The 19,082-nt window shown below is 41.3% G+C and overlaps 1 protein-coding gene across 3 annotated transcripts in view; it reads left to right on the forward strand.

The window, feature by feature from the left end:
- The first annotated feature begins 9,795 nt into the window (after positions 1-9,795).
- LAMC2 (laminin subunit gamma 2) overlaps positions 9,796-19,082 on the forward strand; it is a 66,165-nt gene continuing 56,878 nt past the window's right edge. The window contains exons 1-2 of one of the 3 annotated variants that reach the window (XM_015122181.3): positions 9,796-10,014; positions 17,345-17,566. In XM_015122181.3, the coding sequence (XP_014977667.2) occupies positions 17,488-17,566 (79 nt within the window). In that variant the 5' untranslated portion in view covers positions 9,796-10,014; positions 17,345-17,487. Of the gene's footprint in view, positions 10,015-17,269; positions 17,567-19,082 lie in introns of those variants that run through there. The other 2 variants (XM_078001192.1, XM_078001189.1) reach the window with 2 other exon arrangements.

Consider the following 19,082-nt stretch of genomic DNA (forward strand, 5'->3'; position numbering starts at 1 on the left):
AATATGTAGAGGAAGACTGTGTTTTAATAAAACTTCCCCCAAACATCTGGCAAGCAGGATTTGGCCTGCATCTATAGTTTTCTGACCTCTGGCCTAAGCCAATCGTAAGTGTCCCATCCCTTTTGCCAGTGGTTAGGATACCAAGGCTTAAACCAATCCTCATGAAGCATTTTCCTGGTGATAATTACAGGTTCAGAGATGGCATATGATAGGCTCAATCAGGAAAGATTTTTGTTTGGAGTTTGAGGGAGAAGGGTTGGATCTCTCCTGTTTACAAAAATAAGGAAGCATCCAACCTTGATTGCTACTGGCACCCAGTCTACAACTATGAGGGGAATAAGCCTTCAGATGAAGTGGACGATGGAAGAGAAAGATAGAACTTGTATTCTTGATGATATTATTGAACTACAGGGTAATTTAACTCTATTTGCCACTCATGCTCAGAATTTTCTGTATGTAAGCCTATAAATCTACTTATTATAAATACCACTCTTTTTTTCCCTGAGATGGGTCTCTGTTGCCCAGGCTGGTGTGCAGTGGCACAATCTCAGCTCACTGCAAGCTCTGCCTCCCGGGTTCATGTCATTCTCCTGCCTCAGCCTCCCAAGTAGCTGGGACTATAGGCGCCCAAGTAGCTGGGACTACAGGTGCCCGTCACCACACCTGGCTAATTTCTTGTATTTTTAGTAGAGATGGGTTTTCACCATGTTAGCCAGGATGGTCTCGATCTCCTGACCTCGTGATCCACCCGCCTCGGCCTCCCAAAGCGCTGGGATTATAGGCATGAGCCACCGTGCCTGGCTATAAATGACATTTTCAGTTGAGATTTCTGTGACTTGCAGATAAATGTATCCCAGCTGATGGAAAGTTTAAAAATAAGTTTATGGCTTTCAAAGTTTGCGAACACTGAAGTGAGTTAGTTACACCTGCTGCCATAAAATTTCCTTCCCATCACAAAAAATGAATGTGAAAAATAGGGAATAAAAACAACTCTGATTCTTTTTAACTGCCTAAATTGGTGAATGCGGGTCTCCCAGGGGACAGGGAAGGTATCTTAGTTTGTTTTGTGCAGTTATAACAGAATACCTGAAATGGGGTAATTTATAAACAACAGAAATGTATTTCTTACAGTTCTGGAGGCTGGGAAGTTCAAGGTCAAGGTGCTGGCAGGCTTGGTGCCTGGTAAGGTCTGGGTCACCACTTCCAAGATGGCGTCTTAAATGCTGCATCCCACAGAAGGGAGGAACACCTTTCCTCAAATGGTAGAAGAGCAAAGGAGCCAAGAAAGAGAACGCACTCCTAAAAGCCCTTTTAAAAAGGGAATTAAACTGACCCTATGGATGGTTTAATACCTAATCACCTCTTATTGTTCATACCTCTTAATACCATTACAACGGCAATTAAATTTCAACATGAGTTTTGGAAGGGAGAAACATTTAAAGTGTAGCAGAAGTTTTGATTAAATGACTCTTAATTTATGGTACTGAGGAATGCCTGGGTGGGTGGACACTTTCCCTGAGATGAGACCAATAACTTGAATGCAAAGAGGCATTGAAGATTTGAACTTTCTCTCTGCCTTCCATTAACACCCTCGGTCTATGTGCAAGTCTCTTCCCTTCTTAATCTTCACACTGTAAACCTAAGGAATGATTTATAAACATCAGCATAAGCATTATCTTTTTTTTTTTTTTTTTTTTTTTGAGATGGAGTCTTGCTCTGTCATTCAGGCTGGAGTCTAGTGGCACAATCTTGGCTCACTGCAACTTCCACCTTCTGAGTTCAAGAGATTCTCCTGCCTCAGCTTCCCGAGTAGCTGGAACCACAGTCATGTGCACCATGTCAGCTAATTTTTGTATTTTTAGTAGAAACAGGGTTTCACCATGTTGGCCAGGCGGATCTCAAACTCCTGACCTCAGGTGTTCCACCTGCTTAGCCCTCCCAAAGTACTAGAATTACAGGCGTGAACCACCGTGCCTGGCAGCATTATCTCATTTTGACGTTTACTGGTTCTTACAAAGTTTCTATTATAGTTGTATGCCATTCTTTTATATTAATTTTAGTTGTATGAATGTATGGTTTGGCATTCTTTCAATAAAATAAAAAAATTGAGTTTTAGAATGGTTTGTCTTCCAGCAGGTCAAATCTGAATATGAATAACATTAATTATCTTCCTAACATTCTTTTTTTCTTCTTCTTCTTTTTCTTTTTTTAACGTGGAGTCTCACTCTTTTGCCTAGGCTGGAGTGAAGTGGTGTGATCTCAGCTCACTGCAACCTCCGCCCCCTGGGTTCAAGCGATACTCCTGCCTCAGCCTCCCAAGTAGCTGGAATTACAGGCATGTGCCACCACACCCAGCTAATTTTTGTACTTTTAGTAGAGACGGGGTTTCACCATGTTGGTCAGGCTGGTCTCGAACTACTGACCTCAGGTGATCTGCCCACCTCGGCCTCCCAAAGTACTGGGATTACAGGTGTGAGCCACCGCACCTGGCCTTTCCTAACACTCTTAAGGGGTAATTTAATAAGGTATAACTTCTCTCTTCATACTAATGTTTAAACTTAGATATAGAAAGGTGAGTAATTCAACCTTATAAAATAAGTACAAAGCATGTATCATTTATTCATTCAAAAAGATATTACTGAGGGCCTAGTAAGAGGCAGGTACTCTTCCATGCCTTGCCATAATGCAAAGTCCCTGCCATCATGAAACTTATATTCTATAGGGGGAGACAAATAATAAATAATGAATCTTATGTTGGGGGGTGATAAGTAATAAGAAAAAACATAAAGCAAAGGAAAGGAATAGAGGCTAACTAAGCAGGAGCGGGAGGTGGCATGTGATTGTAGGCACCCTCAGGTGGGGATGAGCTTGGAGGTGGAGTTTGCTTCCTTGTCTGGAAAACAGCAGAGGGACCAGAGTGGCTGGAATAGATAGGATGAGGGGAGAGAACTGCAGAGGATGAGTTGGAAAGGTGGGGCAGGGCATATCACATATGACCTGAGAGGACACAGAATGACTTTGGGTTTTATTCTGAGGAAGATGAGAAAATGGGTACCATTGGAAGAGTCCCCAGCCTACACACTCTCTGACGAGCCCAAATGTCCCCAGCATACCAAAGACAGTAATATTTAAGATCCCTCACTCTTCATCAAGCAGATTTACAGTCTTAACAGTTGAGTAGTCATTTATTAGAAAGATCTAAGTGGGGCTGGGCGCAATGGCTCATGCCTGTAATCCCAGCACTTGCGGAGGCCAAGGCATGTGGATTGCTTCAGCACAGGAGTCTGAGACCAGCCTGTTCAACATGGTGAAACCCCATCTCTACAAAAATTAAAAAATTAGCTAGGCTTCATGGCGTGCACCTGTAGTGCCAGTTGCCTGGGATACTGTGGTGGGCGTAAACAGAGAACATGCCACTGCACGCCAGCTTGGCTGATAGAATGAGACCCTGTCTCAAGAAAAGAAAAAAGAAAGAAAGATTGAAGTGGTTAATTCATTGTTCTCTTGCAATGAAACTTACTATATCAGGAAAAGCCTTGAAACTGTACCTCATAATCTTATTTTTTCCTTTAGTTCCAGCTTTCTTGCCTAGGATTTATCATCCTTTTCCATAGATTATGTAGGGTGGCACTGTATTACTTACCAAGTGTCTACCACAGTGCTGGCTCATAGCAAATAATCCAAGAAATTCCCTGAAGAAGGAAATAAAAGAATGAGCACAGTAAAATATTTTACTGAGACAAAATATTCTCCGCCTGAACCCGGGAGCCAGAGGTTGCAGTGAGCCTAGATCACGCCATTGCACTCCAGCCTGGGCGACAAGAGCGAAACTCCATCTCAAAAACAAACAAAAAAAAGATTCTCTATCAAAATTATCTCAATCAAATAAATTTGTCAGACTTTAATATAAAGAATTTAATATAAAGAATTTAGCCTACAGTGACCAAAAAGAGACAGGTTATAATCACTTTTTTTCTCTTTCCTGTATCATATTATTTTCTTTAAAAAGATTATATACTTTTGAAACCTGTGATTGTGATGATTGTTTTTGTAGGTAAATTCCATTTGTAGATGATTATAATACCTAAGTTTTCAAGAATGTACTAGAAAGCACATTTAAACACATTTTTCTGGGACATATTTTACAAACTTTAACCGTTTCATTTTTCACAGGATACCCTTCAAATATAGTGACTTTCCTAGGCAAGTATGAATGCCCTACAATTGTGGAAACAAAAATATGCACAACTTTCCAAATGTCAGTCTCAAGAAGGTAAAACTAAAAGAGCAAAGGACTTACTCCCAAGTTCTAGGCATCTAGTTTACGGGGTTTATTAATGTAAAAGTGATATTTGGTTGAGCGCAGTGGCTCACACCTGTATTCCCAGCACTTTTGGGAGGCCGAGATGGGCAGATCACTTGAGCTCAGAAGTTTGAGACTACCCTGGGCAACATAGTGAAACCTCATCTCTACAAAAAATACAAAACTTAGTTGGGTGTGGTGGTGCACACCTGTAGTTCCAGCTGTCTGGGAGGCTGAGGTGGGAGAATCACCTAAAACCAGAAGGCTGAGACTACAGGGAGCTGTGATCACGCCACTGCACTCCAGCCTGGATGACAGAGAGAGACCCTATTTAAAAAAACAAAAAACAAAAAACCCTGTAATATATGCTAATGAAAATTCAGGGTCAGAAAATTTTATGTAACACGTAAGATAATTTCACAAGAACTTGGGGGAGAAACTATGGTACTGCTGACAAGAAGAAGCAGCATTTTGTTACAAGCAATCACTGTGAAGGAGGGACTTAGTGTGATATCCATTCATGAAAAGGGTTCCAGAGAAGGCCTTGGACCTGTACTGACCAATACAGTAGTTACTGGCCACAAGTGGCTATTAAAGTTAAAATTTAATTAATTAAAAATTCAGCTCCTGACTCACATTACACATATGGCTGGCGGCTACCCTATTAGGGAGCAAAAATATAGAACATTTGCATCATTGCAGAAATTTTCACTAGATAGAGCTGCCTGAGATTCTGTCTAACTCCCCTATACAGATTATAGATTCTGTCTAACTCCCCTATACAGTTACGCTGATAGAATCTCTCAAAAAGTTAGGCAAGCAACTTAGTCTGGAAAAGGAAGCATGGTTTTCTGGAGACAGGATCACGCTAGAATGGCTCTTCGGGAGCATAAATAAATTTAAAGATAAGATAGAACAATAGTCATTTGTTTAGACATTCAAAAAAGTTACTAAGATTCCACACCACAAATTATTTAAAAATTTAGGTACCCCAGAACTAGAGATAATACTTTGCTATACATACGGACCTGCTTAGAGAGAAAGCGCAGTTTTTTTTGGATGGAGGAAAATTGCTGGAAGAAATATCCCCCAAAGATTGGTATAGTAAGCAATGTTTTCTACAATGATTGCAAATTACCTGGAACACGTAATACATGGTTTAATCTTCCAGATGGTATTTCACTGAAGTTGATGCTGAATATGAAATCAGTGCAGAGAAAAAGAAACCTTTTAGAAAAGCTCATAAGAACTGGAGTAAGCAGAAAGGTGAAATATGAAATTCAGTGAAAAGTGGTATTATTATATTGAAAACAATCCAAATTAGAATTATTAAATGATGGGATCTGAATTATCAGCTTCTTACCAAGAAGTCGTCTAGACTGATCCTTTGGTTTTTATTTGCTGCTGATGACTGAGGAGGAGGGCCATGGCAAGCTCAGCAGACACTTTAGTGCAAATTAGAAAATGTGATGCCTCCAGGCAGAAGGCTAGCAAAAAGGTGCTTCTCTGGGTTCCTCAAAAAACTAAAAACAGAGTTACCATATGACTAGCAATCCCACTGCTAGATATATACCCACTGCTAGATATATACCACTGCTAGATATATACCCCGAAATAAAGAAAATCAGTGTATCAAAGAAATATCTGCACTCCCATGTTTTTTGCAGCACTGTTCACAAGAGCCAAGATTTGGAAGCAACCTAAGTGTTCATCAACAGGTGAATGGATGAAGAAAATGTGACACATATACACAATGGAGGACTATTCAGCCATAAAAAATGAATGAGATCCTGTCATCTACAACAACATGGATGAAACTGAAGGTCATATGTTAAATGAAGTCAGCCAGGCACACAAAGGCAAACTTTGCACATTCTCACTTTTTTGTGGGAGCTAAAAATCAAAACAGTTAAACTCATGGAGATGGGGAGTGGAAGACTGGTTACCAGAGGCTGGGAAGGGTAGAAGGAGGTGGAGGAAAAGCGGGGATGTTTAATGCATACAAAAAAAAACTGTGGCCGGGCGTGGTGCCTCACGCCTGTAATCCCAGGACTTTCGGAGGGTGAGGCAGGCAAATCACGAGGTCAAGAGATCGAGACCATCCTGGCCAACATGGTGAAACCCCATCTCTACTAAAAATACAAAAAATTAGCCTGTCGTGGTGACACATGCCTGTAGTCCCAGCTACTTGGGAGGCTGAGGCAGGAGAATCACTTGAACCCAGGAGGCAGAAGTTGCAGTGAGCTGAGATCATACCACTGCACTCCAGCCTGGTGACAGAGCGAGACTCTGTCTCAAAAAATAATAACAATAACTTAAAAAATAAAAATAACTAAAAGAGTATAACTGAATTGTTTGTAACACAAAGGATAAATGCTTAAGGGGATGGATACCTCATTTTCCACGACATGATTATTACTCATTGCATACCTATATCAAGGTATCTCATATACCTCATAAATATATATACCTAGTATGGACCCACAAAAATAAAAAATTAAATTAAGAGAGCCTCTCTAAACAGAGCAATTAGAGAAAAGTTTTCCTTCCTCTAGAGGCACACAGGCCTGTGCCAGGGTGCATGGCATGGCAAGGGAAAATCTGTGTTGAATTTCAGTGCTCTGCCAATCCCACCCTCTGAACTGTCCTGTGCCAGGTGCCAGCACTGGGCTTAATTATACTCGATGACCTGTCTGGAACCACTCCAGCCCCATCAGAAAGAGTTATGCCCCAGTATACAAGCTGCAGTGTATTCAAATGTAAGAAATTTTTACAATCTGATCTTTCTTTATCAAGACACATGGGAAAGCTTAGAAACTTCCAAAGTAACCAAAATCGTCACCAGGGCAGGCTACTAGAAGAGTGTAAAAGTAGGGTTTTTCAGCCAGAAAGGCAAAGAAACATATAGATGAAGTTTACAAAACCTTAAGAGATTGGAAAAAAGGATTAGCAAATCCTAAAGCACTAGAACCAGTAACAACTGTGAGGTCCTTGTATTAATAATGTAATAAAAGTTGATTTTATTTATCAGACCAACAATACCTAGAAAATATATTTTAAAAATATTTAAAAGAGTTGGTTAAATTTGTGGATGATAATTCCATAGCATGCGAATTAGAAAATATGAGGATCTTTTAGACTGTTTTCCTAAACATTGAAGTTGGTGTAATGAGAGCAACCCATTCCCAAAACATCCACTGGTGCTTCTGTCAGATACAGCTTGGTTCGGTGTAAGGGCACATTGGTCTGAATTAACATGGCATTCTCTGTTATCATTCTTTCAGCTCTGTCTGTATTTCAGAGGAAACATCAACAATGTGGTTGACTGATTAGACAAGATCTGGTTCTAAGAGGAAGTTCATTAAAATAATATTTATTAAAATAAACGTATTTATCAAGTTAATAAAATTTCTTCAGAAATTTCCAACAAGAAAGATTAGCGCACAGATAACAATGAGACAGTTTCTTCTAAGATGGGTTTTACATCAGGCCTTGAAGGGTCCAAAGATTTAGAATTGCCACCCCCCAGCCCCACCCCTTTTAAAAGGTAATAGGCTGGGTGCCGTGGCTCACACCTGTAATCCCAGCACTTTGAGAGGCCAAGGTGGGCAGATCACGAGGTCCAGAGATTGAGACCATCCTGGCTAACATGCTGAAACCTCATCTCTACTGAAAATACAAAAAATTAGCTGGGCACACACACCTGTAGTCTCAGCTACTGGGGAGGCTGAGGCAGGAGAATCGCTTGAACCCGGGAGGCAGAGGTTGCAGTGAGCCGAGATCATGCCACTGCACTCCAGCCTGGGTGACAGAGCAACACTCTGACTCAAAAAAAAGATAATATAGAGTACAAGATTAAAACCTAAAATCCAAATCAACTGGCTAGGCGCAGTGGCTCACACCTGTAATCCCAGCACTTTGGGAGGCCAAGTCGGGCGGATCACAAGGTCAGGAAATCGAGACCATCCTGGCTAAGACGGTGAAACCCCGTCTCTACTAAAAATACAAAACATTAGCCGGACGTGGTGGCGGGCGCCTGTAGTCCCAGCTACTCAGGAGGTTGAGGCAGGAGAATAGCGTGAACCCAGGAGGGGGAGCTTACAGCCGAGATCGGCCACTGCTCTCCAGCCTGGGCGACAGAGCAAGACTTCGTCTCAAAACAACAACAACAACAACAACAACAACAAATCAACCAAAGCCCCCAAAATCTTACTTAAAAGGAGATTTTCTACCTAGAGCTCAAGTAATACATATCCATGTGTGTGTAGAATTTTTAGCTTAAGTGTAATCCACTGTAAACCAAAAAGTATCTGAAACAAATCTCAATCAATTTGGAAGTTTAGAAGTCAAAGTTAAGGACATCTTGCACCTGGAAGACAGACCTATGCCTTTCTCCAAAGATGATTTTGAGAGCTTCAATACTTAAAGGGGAAAGGGCTGATAATTGGAAAGGAGGAAGGAATGTTTTGAAGGTGTGTATAGATAAGAGGCAAACGGTTGCATTATTTTGAATCTTCGATTAGCCATTCACATGTAAGGGTGGGTAAAGGAATAGTCGCTTATGTATCCCTTTAGCTCATTGAATCTGCATTTTTACATAAGATAAAATACAGAGCAGAGGAAGTGATCAGATATGCATTTGTCTCAGGTGAGTAGAGGGATGACTTTAAGTTCTGTCCTTTGTCCGGTACCGGTGAAGATAAACTCTCAGTTTTCCTTGTCAGGGTGAAATGCAACAGAACTTGATCTTGGGACCCACAAGGAATTTCCTAGTGGGCAAATTGTGAGAGAGGTATGTAGCTTTTTTATCTTTGTAACTATCTTCTTTAAAAACAAAATGGGAGGCGGGTTTGTGTAATGCAGTTCGCAGCTTGACTCTTCCCTTTGGCTTAGTGATTTGGGGGTCCCATGATTTATGTTCCTTTCACACCATTTTATGTTTACCTGAGGCACATAGATGTATTCAGTTCCATGTAAACAATTCTGTGGCAAAACCACGTAGCCATATTGTGCTTAAGCTGAAAGTTTCTAAGTTAATTATAAGGGTTGTATTAATAGAGGACCCTAAAGAAAGAGAATAGCAAAGGCATTAGTTAATTTGATAAAGCAATGACGATTAAACCTTGTTTTTCTTTGTATTCATACAATAAAAAACAGAGCGCTGAAATAGTTGTCCAAATAATTCAGGCCTAAAATAAATTCGCCTAAAATAGCCAGGTGGTTGAGGCAAATGTGTCATTTTGGTTTAAGTTGTCTGAATCACTGAATTAATTTTCCTACTTAATCTAAATAAACATATTGAGGCTATGAGAAATTTTTAGGTTAGTGAGGAAGGTCTCTAGATTTTTCTGTGATTATTTGTAGCTCTCTCCATCGTTGGAGCGCAGTGGAATAACCAATCTGCAGGTTTCCTGCAAAAGAAACACCCAGGAATGTTTGGGGATTTCTGTATAACCCAGCCCTAGAAAAGCTGAGTTCGGGATATAGTTACTAAATTCTTGAGCTCTTGCACACAGCTCAGACTATTTCCACTATGCCGAAAGTAACTTCCAATTGTTCTAAGGCGTTCAAGAACTGAGTTACTTAATAATGTACTCTTATATCTGGATTAAGGTATCAGACCAACAGAAAACGATGCAAGACCTGATTGGATGACATAAAAAGATGTTGCATAAGAATCGAAGTCGTCGTACACTGAAGAATAACAAAAGGTAATATGACAAAGAAAATGTACCCCTAATAGCCAAACCTTGTTTATTGCTTATCTGCTGCAGAGGGGTGACTATGGAACATACAGTATATGTTATAAGGAATAGGCATGTCATATTTTATTAAAGATCCAATTCAATTTTTTTTTAATTATAGAGTATATTTGTTCAGTGAGTGGCTTAATTTGCTTTTATATTGTAGTTGAATAATACTTCTAGAGAGAGGTATTGGTGTGGATTTGCATGGGAGCCTGGGTAACCTGAAAATGAGGATAATAATAACACCTGCTTCATGGGATGGCGGTGAACAGTGAACTCCATAATCCCTATAAAGGCTCTCATCACTGAGCTGGGCGTATGCAGAATATTCACTACAGTTTGGCTGTTAGTATTATAATTGTCAAGATTATTATTAGACATTGAAGATACACCCAAAGTTTGCCATTTAAAGGCAGAGGACAGATCTCTAAATGCTATAGAGTTTTTCAGACTTTGTAATTTAAATTATTAAAGGTGGAAAAAATTCAGATTTAAATTTAGAAAGACATTTAGAAACATTATTTCCTGAACTCATTTCTTCCTTACAAAGGCAAAAGTAGGATCTCTGATCTAAGGGTAGCCACCTCTCATTTCTAGCTTATCTTGTCAAGTCTGCATGTGATACAGCCCTGGCCCCCACCACTGCAATGGAGACAAGAATTTTCACTGCAGTGGTCTCCTTTGCCTCTCTCATTCAAATCCGAATATCTATGGTCCAAGCATAAGCATGGCTGAGGAATCTTGGGCAATGTTTCATCAATATTTCAATATTTAATCAATATTTCACAGAGGCATCGATGACCAAATTTCATTTTAAGGGAACACAACAACTGACACAGCCTTGAAATCTACCAATTGCCCCTCTTTCAGAGAATCTTTTGTCCTGTTTTGTTTTGATTGTTTTTTGTCTATTTTGCTTTCCTCAGCTTATGCCCCTCTTCTCTGTGCTCCTTCTCAATTTTTTTTTTTTTTTTTTGAGACGAAGTCTCGCTTTTTTGCCCAGGTTGGAGTGTAGTGGCGTGATCTCGGCTTACTGCAACCTTTGCCTCCAGGTTCAAGCGATTCTCCTGCTTCAGCCTCCCAGGTAGCTGGGACTACAGGTGCATGCCACCAGGCTGGGTTTTTTTTTTTTTTTTTTTTTTTGTATTTTTAGTAGAGACGGAGTTTCACCGTGTTGGCCAGGCTGGTCTTGAACTCCTGATCTCAACTGATCCGCCCGCCTCGGCCTCCCAAAGTGCTGGGATTACAATCGTGAGCCACCACGTCCGGCCTCATTTTTTTGTATTGTTAACAATTAATTGATTTGAATATTTCAGTCTATAATAGCTACGCCAAAAAAGAAGCAAATGAAGTTCTTCTTCATGTGCTGATTTCCCACCACATCTCTGGCCCAGATGTACCACCAGCCAACTACAGAAAAACGATCATGTCCCTTTAATAAATAAACGGCATTACTTCAGTTCTGCTCTGGCCTCTACCGCTCCCTGAAAACTAGCTGTGGGCACACCACATATGTTTCTGCAGAAAATGGAAGCTTGCCACTTCAGCCAGGGTTTTGCTTCAGAGAACATTGTTTTCTGGAGTCCGGCCAGCCTCAGAGAATTTACCCAGACGATCCAGGAAACACTGAACCATTTCCATTTATGGACATTTTCCTTTACCAATTAAGAACAAAGGGGAGTTTAAAAAAATGTTCTTTTCTGATTGCTATATTTTACATTTAAAATTGTAATGTGAATGCTGACATAATTAGAACTATCTGGGGAGATTGTTTAAAGGGCAGGGAACTGGGACCAACAGCCCTGTCCATTGCTGGCATGTTAACAGCCAGTACTTCAGTTTTTATCATAAGTGAGTTTGAAAGCGGATGACATGCCAGACATTCCTTCTGAAAGTAAACTAAGGTAATGATGGAACTGAAGGGAAAAATCAACATGTTACTTATAATTCTACTTGGGGGGTTGGGTGGAGGGATGACCGTTCTGTGAAATGATTTATACAGCACTGTAGAAACAAAAGTCCCCTGGGCGATGACTGAGCTGCAAAAGCAACAATGAACAAAGGGGACTTCCAGGGCCTCAGCCTTCCTGGCCACACCCGGTGGGAATGCCCCAGTCCTTTTCCGCTCTGTGGTTGGAGAACCTCTACACAGAGCATTATCCTCACCAACATCAGGAGTTACACTATAAATGGACAGATTTGGGGAGGATCAGATGCAAATTCAAGCACTCACTTTCTAGAACAAAAGTCTGAGATGGGTTTAAAATTCATGCCCCTATGCAAACATTTCAAAAAGCATCTTTTACTTTTTGTAAATTGCCGAAACAGACAGGTTTCCAGAAGAGGGGTCCTCCTGCAGTGCTTGGGTGGTGTCTCTGCCCAAAGGTCTGAGCCTGGCAACTTGGTGCTGATCCAAACCAGCAGAGATGTCAGGCCTGGTTTTGTCACACAACTTATGCAAACGCTGGTATGTTTCCGGTTGTTGCTTTGAGTTTGCACATTTGAATTAAAGTATCTGAATTATGAAATTTTTTTTTGAGATTTTCTCTTTTTAATATCAGTTTATTGAGATATTTTGTATACAATCCAATTTTAAGTGCACAATCGAGTTTGTTTTTTTGTTTTTTTTTTTTTGAGACGGAGTCCCACTCTGTCGCCCAAGCTGGAGTGCAGTGGCATGATCTCAGCTCACTGCAAGCTCCGTCCCCCGGGTTCTCGGCATTCTCATGCCTTAGCCTCCCGAGTAGCTGGGACTACAGGCGGCCGCCACCATGGCCAGCTAATTTTTTTGTATTTTTTTTAGTAGAGATGGGGTTTCACTGCGTTAGCCAGGTTGGTCTTGATCTCCTGACCTTGTGATCCACGTACCTCGGCCTCCCAAAGTGTTGGGATTCGCGCCTGACCTTTTTGGGTTTTTTTTGAGACAGAGTTTCTCTCTGTCGCCCCGGCTAGAATGCAGTGGCATGATCTCGGCTCACTGCAACCTCCGCCTCCTAGATTCAAACGATTCTCCTGCCTCAGCCTCCCAAGCAGCAGGGATTACAGGTGTGCACCACCAGGCCCAGCTAATTTTTGTATTTTTAGTAGAGACGGGGTTTTACCATGTTGGCCAGGCTGGTCTCAAACCCCTAACCTCAGGTGATCCGCTCGCCTCAGCCTCCCAAAGTGCTGGATTACAGGTGTGAGCCACTGAGCCAGGCCAGCAATTGATTACTTTTGACCACAATAATATTTTAGAATATTTCTTCCATCCTCCAGAAGTATCCTCATGGCCCATTGCAGTCAGTCCCTGTCCCTGACAACCACTGATCTGCTTTCTTGCTTTGTAACTTTACCTTTTCTAGAATTCTATTTAAATGGAATCACATCAGATCTGGGCTTTTGTGCCTGGCTTGTTTTAGCACAATGCTTTGAGATTCACCCACGCTGTGTATGTATCAGTAGTTTATTCCTTTTTATTACTGAGTAGTATTAAGTTGACTTTTGTCTGGATTTGAAAAAATATATATTTATTTGGGTCATATGGAAAAGCAAATAGATTTTTGTTTTTGCTTTTTTGAAAAGCCATGTGTTAATTAAAGGTAATGTATTAAATTAAAGGTAATTTAATACATTTAAATCTTTACCTTTACCTTTTCCTTGAAATGTAAGATCCCAACCTGTCTGAAAGTGAAGTTTTAAATTCACATTTTTTTTTTTTTTTTCCGAGATAGAGTCTTGCTCTGTTTCACAAATTTTGAAACAGGCTAGGCACTGTGACTCAGGCCTGTAATCCCAGAACTTTGGGAGGCTGAGGCGGGCAGATCACTTGAGGTCAGGGGTCCAAGACCAGCCTGGCCAACATGGTGAAACCCCATCTCTATTAAAAAACACAAAAATGAGCCACGTGTGGTGGCACCTGCCAGCAATCCCAGCTGCTCAGAAGGCTTAGGCAGGAGAATCCCTTGAACCCAGGAGGTGGAGGTTGCAGTGAGCTGAGACTGTGCCACTGTACTTCAGCCTGGGTGACAGAGTGAGACTCTGTCTCAAAAAAAAAAAAGGAAACATTCGGTAAGAAAATCTGTATGTGAAGGAAATTTCCAGATATGCAGCAAAAATATGAATTCATTAATAGCATCCAAGTAAATATTGGTAATCTGGGCATGAACTTGGATTAGGCCAAGAGTTCCACAAAATTTTCAAATAATGATTCAATAATTAATTAGTAGATGGGTTGAAGCAAAAACTTCATCTTTCTCATATGGTATTTGTTAGTAATTATAACAACAGAAAAATGATTAGTGCTCACTCAGAGATAATAATAATTTTAAAACAATAATTATTATTCTTATTATGACTACATCTGTATAGTACATATTATGTGCCTGGTGCTGTTCTGAGCCCTAGATAATTCATTAACTCTAATAGCCCTCCTAGGTAAGTGTTTTATTATTATCTCCATTTTATAGATTAAGAAACTAAGGATCACAGAAAGCAAAGTAACTACCTTGATGAATAGAAGCTAGAATTTGGCCCTAGGAACCTGCCCAAGCATCAACATTTGGCCACTAGAACACTCTTAACCCCAGTAATGCACCAGAGAAGAATTCTCAGATTGGTAAAAGGGGTTGATATTGCCACTGAGCAAGGTAAGGGATGAGGCCAGAGCAGGGGTGTCAAGCCTGAGCCGGACAGTTGTTTGGATGTGTGGAGAAGCCCAGAATAAGGCAATGTGAAGAGGTGGGAACTGAGAAAAGTTAGGGAGTGCCTGCCTTAAAGCATTTATGTTTTAAAAATGTGTTAAATCCTGCACTGTTCACATAAAAGAGGCTGCTGGTGGGTCTGGTGCCCAGGGGCCTGCTGTCCATTTGCTACCCGTGGTCCAGATGACCTCTGGGAGTCCTTCTAGAACTAACATCTTGGGAAAAATTGGAAATATTTGTTCAAAGTCCTTTGTGACTTGAATTTATCGATGTAGGCCAATAGTCTACAATCTGGCCAGGTTATAATGGTCATTGATAAATAACCTTTGAGTGCATGTTGAATTCATTCAGTGATGTGAATTTGTCTTTTTTTATGGTACTTTTTAATCTGACCTAACAAAGAGCTAATGCATTGTGGAGTCATATTGCCTGATTTTAAACCTTGGCTTTGCAACTTACTAGCAGTGTGACTTTGAGCATGTTACCTGACTTTCGCATGCCTGTGTTTTCTTGTCTGTAAAATGGGGAAATTAATAGTACACCTAATTCATAAAGTTGTTTTAAAGATTAAAATGTTAATGTGATAAGGATTTACAACAGCGACTGACAAACAGTAAGCATTACTTATGTGTTTGTATTGCTATTATCACTGTGCCAAAAGGATGCTAGATGAACACATCTGTTCCAACTTTTAAGATATAATAAACTATAGCAATCTGTACTAAAATGAAATCTTCCTTCAAGACTTTATTTTGTAGGGCCCTGTCCCTTGTTCCTGCAGGACTGTGGTGAACTGCACAACATGGATGGGACTCAGGGAGAGGACCTCAGCCCTCACAAGGCACCAGCGACTAGGAGGGAAAATTCTAAAGACCTGGTCTCTGTGAACTGAAACCTTAGTTGTAGCTGGAGACTCTGAGTTTTGAGAGAGAGGAATATTTGTGTAATTTGTTTGAATCCTGGGTAGAGTAGAAGAGAATCAAGCCCTGGATGAGAAAGTTGGAGTTTCTTTTCTATTCCTCAGGTTTTGTTGCTGGAGATTTTAGATTAGGTGTCAGCCATTTTGCAGCAACCTGTCTTACCCCTACCATTCTTGGGCTCTGTATTCAGACCCCAGTTATTCCTAACACCCAGTTCATGCTCCACATTCTGTACAAAGCCATCCTTAGCTATCCCAGTCAGCCCACACTGGTCTCCATGACATGCATGAACTGAAGTTCTTAGAACCTTTGACATTTATGTCTGCCCTGGATGATTTGTTTGTTATCTTATGGTGTCATCCACAGAACAATCTAGAGAACATTCATACATTTAGTCAGCAAACAGCTATTTATTGGGGGCCTTTGTAGGCCTCGATGTTGGGAAGTAGGGTTGGTTGTTTTGGACAGATTGTGTATTTATAAAGCTCTAGCAATTTTTAAATCTCCAGCAGGAACCAAAACCTTCTTGACAGCCACCTCTCTGAATTATTGTCACTAGCCTCCTTAGGAGAAGGGACAATATAGTTTATGCCAAGATTTGCAATTGTCTAGATATGACTCACCTCACCTAGCACAGTGGATACCATTCAAAGTTGGTCTCAACAACTATTTTCTCTAGTGCCCAAGGAGAATAGCTGAGAAATACACTCTAAGATAAAAGAGTTTGGTATCTAGATCCTCTTTCTTATTCATTTCAACCCAATATTTATTAAGCACCAACTGCAAGCTAGATACTGTACTAGTTAGGAGTATAAAGTGGGCCAGGGATGGTGTTTATGCCTGTAATCCCAGCACTTTGGGAGGCCAAGGCAGGACGATTACTTGAGGCCAGGAATTCAAGGTCAAGTCTGCCTAACACAAGACCTCGTCTCTACAAAAAATTCAAAAATTAGCTGGATGTGGTGGCATTTGCCTGTAGCCCTAGCTACTCAAGAGGCTGAGGCAGGAGGATTGCTTGAGCCCAGGGGTTGGAGGCTGCAGTGCGCTATGATGGTGCCATTGAAAACAAAACAAAAACAAACAAACAAACAAAAAAACAAAAAGAAAACGATACTCAGTCTTTATAGGGAGGTTGGCCAGTCAACAGGTTACTTTATGAGTTGCTAACCCTGGTGAGCAGGAAGTTATGTGGGCCAGCAGAGGAACCCTTGGTTCAGCCTGGAGAAAGGAGGCTGCTGTATTTCAGAGAGGTTGACCCTAAGCTGGAGGGTGGAGAGGACCCTGTTGTGACTCTCCGACTGACTTGTCTTCCTTGATGTCCTGTAAGCCAGAGCTGATTCGGGCTGCTGCCGTATTTCTGAGTTAGCGCACTTAAGATTGGGCCTCCCAGTTTGAGGAAGGGGTGGGCTGCTATCTACCTCTGTGAATCTGCCCCGGACCACCCCGGGAGAGAAGGAGGGCTCCGGGGAATCCGGCACATTCCAGGCGAAGGCTCCCAGGCCGCAGCCTCTGTGCCACACCCTTGGCCCGGGCCAGGTGTGCGCCCTCTTCGCTGCAAGGGGGAGCGGGCGGCTGCGGGGAGCGTTTTTCCAGCCCGGTGTGTGCTGTGTGTGTTTGTCTGCCTCTGGAGGGCTGGGTCCTCCTTATTCACAGGTGAGTCACACCCTGAAACACAGGCTCTCTTCCTGTCAGGACTGAGTCAGGTAGAAGAGTCGATAAAACCACCTGACCAAGGAAAAGGAAGACACAGCAGAGCGCAGAGTGAGAACCAGCAGCCGAGGCGCCGGGCAGCGACCCCTGCAGCGGAGACAGAGACGGAGCGGCCCGGCCCCGCCATGCCTGCGCTCTGGCTGGGCTGCTGCCTCTGCTTCTCGCTCCTCCTGCCCGCAGCCCGGGCCACCTCCAGGAGGGAAGGTGAGTCGGCTTCCACGAGGAAACGTCTCAGCCCTGGGCTGAGAACCTGCCTTTCTCTGCAGACTGTGATGGCTGAACGTACCTCCGAGGATTCCCACTTTGTCCAGAACCTTGTTAGCGCTCCCTTCTCCTCCCCCATCTGGGGCTTCTCCAGAGACTGATTTTAAATGAGACTAATATGTAAAGTTATCTGCTTTTTAAAAATAGGAAGCCAATAAGCTGTGCCAAAAGAGAGTCTTCCTTACTTTAAAAATGTTCCTTCTTGATTTCTTTTTTCGACCAAGGGCCCCCTATTTGATCAGTAATATGTTATTATATACGTTCTTTCCCCACCGTATGCTTTTATTAAGAGGTTTTGGTGGGAATGTTTCCCGTGACTATGAACACCACAAAGATTGCAAAGGAACCTCTTCAATAATCCTGTAATTCATGTTTCAACTTTCAGATAGAAAAATGAGCCTTAAGAGTATTAGCAATACTCTTAACTTTTGCATCACGTTACTTTTCGTAGTATTTTCATGTAATATTCATTCAACAGTCACTTATTGAGCACCTGTGTCATATATCATTTGATCTTATCTAGGGCACCTAGTTGGCTGTCATGTATTAGACGTTAAGTTCATGTAAACAAAACTTTGTGAGAACCTAGCAACTGTTAAATGTAAGCATGTGTCAGCTATGGCAAGATTTTATGGGTGTTTTCCTTGTCACCTAGTTCTATCCATATATGCCTGTATAATTGCCCTGATGCTTTATGTTTATATTACCTCCTTCACCTGATGGCATTTCAATCATTATTTCAATACGTCCAAGGCCAGAAGCCATTTCCACACATGTGCATGCATGGATATGAGATAATGCTCACATGCACATGGAATTGTATAAACCATTCCCAATATTATTGTGCACTCTGGCTGATGCTGGCCTGAATTGGATTTGAGTGGCACGAATAATGTTTGAGCATGTGTTTGAATGCAATGCTACAGTCCTTTTTTTCTAAGATAGTCTTGGAATTAACTTCCAACCTATCATCTCTGACTACCGTTTTCAAAACCATGTATGATTGCCACCAAAAAAAAAAAAAAAAAAAAAGAGTGGAGGTAACTATGTGAAATAATGAATATATTAATTTGCCTGACTAGAATACTATTTTACTGTGTATATCGAAACATCATGTTGTATACCTTCAATATATGTAGTTTTAAAATGTGATAAATAAAAGGTTCTGAAAATGGTCATGAAGGGTAGGTTCTCTTAGGGCTGGGATAAGAAGTCTCAGCCTAATGGAAGACATCCCCAAAGTAAGAATAGTGTCTGAATATTAGAATTTAAAGGGACTGCTTATGGATCAACTACTTGGAATCTCCTGATTTGAAAAATGAGAAAATGAAAATGTGTTTCTCAAGGTCACACAGGCAGCCATTGGCAGAGATGAAACTGGTACTTGATCCAGGGGCTCTTAGACTGGAGCTTTTTGAGCCACATTATAAAAGTAATAAAGGAATAAGATACATCT

Source organism: Macaca mulatta, chromosome 1 (assembly GCF_049350105.2).
Source record: "Macaca mulatta isolate MMU2019108-1 chromosome 1, T2T-MMU8v2.0, whole genome shotgun sequence".
NCBI lineage: Eukaryota > Metazoa > Chordata > Mammalia > Primates > Cercopithecidae > Macaca > Macaca mulatta.